Raw genomic sequence first — 6,185 nt, forward strand, 5'->3', positions numbered from 1 at the left:
TGAACATTGCTCAACGTTTGAAGGGAGCAACGCGAGCAAAGCGAAGCGACGCTCCCACAATGCAGTTTGGCAAAGCGTGACGTCACCCCATTCAAAGTGAATGGGCAGAAGCGTTGAAGTTTCAACGCACGCCGCCGTGTGGACGGGCCGTAACCCAGCAAAGGAAACACTGTTTGACTTCTTTACAGCTTATTGCTGTTCCTGAAGTCTAATGTAGTTATCCTGTTGAACATTGAACGAGATTGGAGGTTGGTTCCTCTGTATAATAATAACGATGGTTGGCTCTGGAACTGGTAAAGGCCATTTTTTTTAATGTTTTTTAAGACTTTAACAACGTGTCTCTCTCTGGCTCAGCTCCAAGACCAGCTGGCGGCGACGGCCAACAAAGAGTTTGACCCGCTGGGACCTCTGCCTCATGGATGGGGTAAATGTCACCTATCATTGCACATTTACTTTGGCTGGAGTTGCTGTTATAATACAAGTTCCTAGGGAATCCAGAGCAATGATTTCATACTGAAGAAACATTTTCATTTTTTATGTCAGAGAAGAGAACAGACACCAATGGCAGAGTGTATTTTGTTCATCACCCGACTCGGACAACGCAGTGGGAGGACCCCAGGACCCAGGGGTGAGTGTGGGCCTACGGCTGTGTATCTTGATACTGTGATACCTATTTGTATACTGACTATAAATGATCCTGCTTACTTTGGCTGTAGTTTTCTTGTATTGCCTGTAGGAGGCGCTTATGTGTCAGCAATTTGCTCAGCACAAATATTTATAGATAGAAGCATAGGCATATATAGGAATAAGTGGAATTAAAATCAATTTTAGAGTAAGAAAAAATACTTTTATCTTTTCTGCGAAATATAACTATAGGGTTATTTAGGTCATAAGGTGACCAGCAGATGCATGCAAACATCCTTGGAGGTGTGGAGGTACTGTATAGAAAGTATAAAGTTTACGATAAGTAAAAGCTATATTTTTGGTTTCAAACATGATGGTTTGATGCTTACACTGACTCATTAATAAGCTGCTAATGCGTTCACAAAGGAAAAATCGTCAGGCTTATAAGTGCCATTTTTGTATTTTCAAATTCACTTGCAATTTACATTTCGTTTTTCTTTATCTTTTTAACAATTGTTTTTTGTTGGTATTATTCAGGCTGCTGAACGACAAGCCCCTACCAGAGGGATGGGAGATGCGGTTCACTGTGGATGGTATTCCCTACTTTGTAGACCACAACAGGCGAACCACAACCTACATAGACCCTCGCACAGGGAAATCCTCACTGTAAGTTCTTATACATTTAGCAGTTAACTTGCTTTAGTTAAAAACACAAATGACTGGAGAAGCTCTCGCTTTTTAACCAGACACTTGATACTTGTCCACAAGCTGTAGCCTTAAGATTAAGATGCATTTAATGTACATAGACATATTTATCCCTAATTGCAAACTCCTTTCATACTACACAGATACATTTTGATTTCATTTGAACATAAACATAGGTATCAATGCAGGTTCAATGCAATTACCGTAATTTCCGGACTATAAGCCGCGCCTTTTTCCCTATTTTTCGACGCTGCGGCTTATATAACGGTGCGGCTAATCTATGGATTTTTACAGCTAACGGCCAACACCTTTAACTCTATGGGCTCTATGGCCGGTCCGCGGACCCCCACCTTTAAGCGGCGGGTTCCAGCAGGAAAAGCTGGAGGCCGGAAAAGAGTGAGACAGGTAGCGCGCAAAAGTAAAAGTGGAACCGAGAGTGGTATGCCGCTGCTGCGGCTTATATTCAGGTGCGCCTTATAGTCCGAAAATTACGGTAAATGACTGATAACACATTGGATAATCCTCGTTACAATTGTGATAAAAAGCATGATCACAGCCTCCCTAAGCAGCAGGAGAATAAACTCACAAAATGTGCATGCAGTAAGTGAATGTGCTTGTTCAATTGACATTTAAAATGGTTCTTCTGGTCTTTTCCACAGTGAGAATGGACCTCAGATAACCTATGTCAGGGACTTCAAAGCCAAAGTGCTGTACTTCAGGTTCTGGTGTCAGGTATGTGCTGCACCAAATGTTTTGCTATCATCCTTATGCTTCTCCTTTGTACTGTCTTTCGTAATTGAATGTGCAAAGATTAAAGTTCACAGTTAATGTTTAATTCATGTTAACTTCTGTAAAAAGCAAGCAGAAATGTAATTTGTATGTTGTGTTTTTTCCCCGGCCTCAGCAATTGTCGATGCCTCAGCACATTAAGATTAACGTCTCCCGGAAAACCTTGTTTGAGGATTCATTTCAACAGGTAACTTAAAACAAATAAATCCAGTTCTCTGTGTGTTCTTTTGACTCTATTGTCTTTTTAATGTTTGAGGTGTGTAACACATTCTTTTCTGCATCTGAAGATAATGAGCTTCCACCCTCAAGATCTGAGGCGGAGACTGTGGATCATTTTCCCTGGAGAGGAAGGCTTGGACTACGGAGGTGTGGCCAGGTAATGTCAACAGCAGTTTGTTTTTATGCAATCGCGCCATTAGGAGGTGTGTTTTCACCTCAATCGTAGCTCTTTTTTTTTTTTAAACCAACCAGCATAACCAGTAAATAATTGTTTGTTTCTCATGTATTTCTTTTATTTTCAGGGAATGGTTCTTCTTGCTCTCTCATGAAGTGCTGAACCCCATGTACTGTTTGTTTGAGTATGCCGGCAAGGACAACTACTGTCTGCAGATCAACCCTGCCTCCTACATCAACCCTGATCACCTCAAGTACTTCAAGTTCATAGGACGCTTCATTGCCATGGTACCTGCCCTATTTGTCAACACAATTAAATACTCAGTATTGGAACTTAATATAATGACATAATTACCTTGACCAACAAGATGGACCATGTTTGTGAGGTGACATACGTATGATGAGGATGGCGCAATGTTGTTTACAACCGTCATGTTGGCTCTTAAATGTGCCTTATTGCTCTGGAAGGAATTCAAATATTCGATGATCTTAATTTTATGACAGTCAGTCTCCTCGTACAGTTTACAGTTTTAAATATCAGATCTCTTTCTTTTTTATGTGGCTGCTGTTTTAATACATTTGATCACATGACTGTTCTGCTTTGGTCCTTTCTAGGCTTTGTTCCATGGCAAATTCATCGACACAGGATTCTCCCTGCCCTTCTACAAGCGCATTCTGAACAAACCTCTGGCTCTCAAAGACCTGGAGTCCATAGATCCAGAGTTTTACAACTCACTCATCTGGATCAAGTAGGTCTGGGGATACAAGAGTTACTAATGTGTGACCTAAAGGGAACATGGTGGTAATAAGGAGGAGTGGAAGGACAGGCCAGCATGTATATCAAAACGTACTGCAGTGTACCATTAACTGTTTTCATATTGGACATATGTCATAGTTGATTTTTTTGTATGAACACACAATGTAATTTATAAAAAACATTAATTAGTTTCCCAATTTTCTTTACTGCAACACATTTGGAGTGATACCAGTATAATGTGTAGATCCTGCCACATTTATTTTTGAGGTGAGCCGAGTATTTGTAAAATGGATGTGTTAGAACAAAACGATATTTGTCTATTTTCACCAGGAGTTGCAAGATTATTACTCAGCCCAAACCAGCCTCTGGACAAGAAATAGTCTGCCTCCTAGTGCAAATTGTTACAAAGACAGATTTGTACACAAACAAAATATAGCGTAATGCATTCATTTAAATGCGGCGACTGGTAGGTGGATTTAATTGTTGTTAATGATAAAAATCGCTCTTTGCTCTGCAGGGATAATAACATAGAGGAGTGTGGACTGGAAATGTTCTTCTCTGTGGACAAGGAGATCCTGGGCGAGGTCACCACCCACGAGCTGAAGCCCGATGGAGGAAACGTCCAAGTAACTGAGGAAAATAAAGAGGAGTACATCAGGTACCCCCTCCTCCGCCACCCGTCTTCAACTTCCATATCTGCATTCACATCAACACGTTACACACAACACTGATAGTCGTATCCCTGCTGATTTACTTTCCTACAGTGAAAATCTGACAATATCGTATGTGTTACAGTTCTCCTATTTCACTGTAATCTGTAATAGAGGGGAAAAGGCCAATAATAAACCAACTTCATTATCCATACTGTACACAGCAGTAAAATGACAGCATGTATACGCCCAATTAAATCAAAATAGATAAACGTATTTAAGAGATCTTTTATCACACATGTATTGCGCAGGTCGCAACCAATTCTTTAGTATCTGCTGCAGCAATAACAACAAATGTGTTTTGTATTGACTGATAAGCTATAATGCTTTTTATTTGATCAACCATGATATTTGACCCTTAGAAAATTGAACCTTCTTGTTTGCAAGCAGCCATTAATAATCATGCACTGGGTATGTTTGACTTTGTTGTATTAATCTTCTGTACGCAGGCTGGTGGCAGAGTGGAGGCTATCCAGAGGGGTGGAGGAGCAGACTCAGGCCTTCTTTGAGGGCTTCAATGAAGTTTTGCCCCAGCAGTACCTCCAATACTTCGATGCCAAGGAGTTAGAGGTACTGCAATCCACACTTAGACATTTACTGAACACCAAAAGTTCTATGTTTGGGTTAGTGTTGGTCTTTTAAAGTGTTTATTCTGCTGGGTAAAATCATGTGCATTTGAGTTATCATCACACTAATAACTGGCTTCCTTCTTGCCTGTAGGTGATGCTGTGTGGGATGCAGGAGATAGACCTGGTGGACTGGCAGAGAAACGCGATCTACAGACATTACGCCCGCAGCAGCAAACAGATCCTCTGGTTCTGGCAGGTCAGTACATGCAGTTGCACTGTTTCGAAAATCATAACACTAATTCCATTTCCTTCCTTCTTTGATCTATTTTTGGTTTAGGAGACTTATACCGTACAATTATAGCTCAGTTTGTCTCAAGATTTCATTTTCCTTTAAGGCGAAGCACGGCAGGCAAAAACATCGTTTGTCATGCACTGGTCAATTTTGAGATTTTGTGCTATTTTGATTCCATAACATGTTTTCTTTCAGGCTTTTGGAAGGAAAACGTACAAAATACACATTTAGGTGTATAGTTTGTCTATTTGCGTCTGTAGATTTCCCCTAAATTCACCAAAAGTTAACGTAACATAAAGTACCGCGACCGCTGTATCGTTGGAAAGCTACGTGTCTCCTGCACAATCTCATCAGATCCAAATATGGTCATTTCCTTTGTATCAGCAACCAATCGTGAAAGTACTAAGGGGTCTTAAAACAAGAAATGAAATCTCATTGGCTGGTGTCAATTTCTGACAACGTGATTCGTTCCGATGCGTCACGTGGTGTGCTAAAACACTTCCTGGTTAGCTTTCCACTAGAAAATTAAATCTCAAAATGGCAGAAGAACGGCGAAAAAAACGTTCACAGAGAAGACGACAACAATTGTCACTTGCACGAAGCAAGGTTATACAAAAACAAATGACCCTGATAATGAAATACCGTCCCATACCTGCCAACCCTACCGATTTGGGCGGTAGTCTACCGCTTTTGACATGTTTCTACCGCCTACCGACTTAGCTGACTTTCCCTACCGATTTTCAATCTTCCCAAACTATAACAAATACAAATGACACTCCATAGACACTGGACTCGACTTTTGGCGGACACCGTTTGCAGCGTGTCTGTGATCCCTTAAAAACAGTCATCTGTGTTTCTGAAAGAGAAACAACGTGCAGACCGGGGGTGCAGAGGAAAAGCAGCGTTACCCTCCGGGGCTGATGGGTAATCCCTCCCAAATGAGTTGGGGAACAGAGTGTTAGTAAAAAGCTAAAATTGTAATGTATGCAGATGACTCAACAATATATTATGCAACATCAACTACAAGAGAGTGGACAAATGTTATGAATAAAGATCTACTACTGATATCAGAGTGGGTCATAAATAATAAGTTGGTACTTAATGCGGGAAAAACAAAATCGTTATTAATAGGATCAAATCATCAGTTAAAAGGTGAACTACATTTAAACCATATTGAAATTGAACAGGTCAAGGAGACAAAATTGCTAGGTATAACCCTGGATCATAAATTATCTTGGTCTAAACAAATTGATAATGTTGTATGTAAAATGGGAAGGGGTGTGTCAGTTGTAAAAATAATTGTAAAATATTTGCCTATGGATGTCAGTAGACAGGTTTTGGATGCT

The 6,185-nt window shown here is 40.5% G+C and overlaps 1 protein-coding gene across 1 annotated transcript in view; it reads left to right on the top strand.

The window, feature by feature from the left end:
- The window catches only part of LOC104964281 (E3 ubiquitin-protein ligase Itchy-like), an 11,287-nt gene extending 6,403 nt beyond the window's left edge, over positions 1 to 4,884 (top strand). Inside the window, exons 11-21 of the mRNA XM_010793024.1 lie at positions 355 to 424; positions 544 to 628; positions 1,162 to 1,290; positions 1,989 to 2,061; positions 2,234 to 2,305; positions 2,406 to 2,494; positions 2,640 to 2,799; positions 3,127 to 3,260; positions 3,786 to 3,926; positions 4,428 to 4,548; positions 4,699 to 4,884. Coding sequence (XP_010791326.1) covers positions 355 to 424; positions 544 to 628; positions 1,162 to 1,290; positions 1,989 to 2,061; positions 2,234 to 2,305; positions 2,406 to 2,494; positions 2,640 to 2,799; positions 3,127 to 3,260; positions 3,786 to 3,926; positions 4,428 to 4,548; positions 4,699 to 4,884 — 1,260 coding nt within the window. The remainder of the gene's footprint in view (positions 1 to 354; positions 425 to 543; positions 629 to 1,161; positions 1,291 to 1,988; positions 2,062 to 2,233; positions 2,306 to 2,405; positions 2,495 to 2,639; positions 2,800 to 3,126; positions 3,261 to 3,785; positions 3,927 to 4,427; positions 4,549 to 4,698) is intronic.
- The last annotated feature ends 1,301 nt before the right edge of the window (positions 4,885 to 6,185 follow it).

Source organism: Notothenia coriiceps, unplaced genomic scaffold (assembly GCF_000735185.1).
Source record: "Notothenia coriiceps isolate Sejong01 unplaced genomic scaffold, NC01 NC01_scaffold00037014, whole genome shotgun sequence".
NCBI classification, from domain to species: Eukaryota; Metazoa; Chordata; class Actinopteri; order Perciformes; family Nototheniidae; genus Notothenia; species Notothenia coriiceps.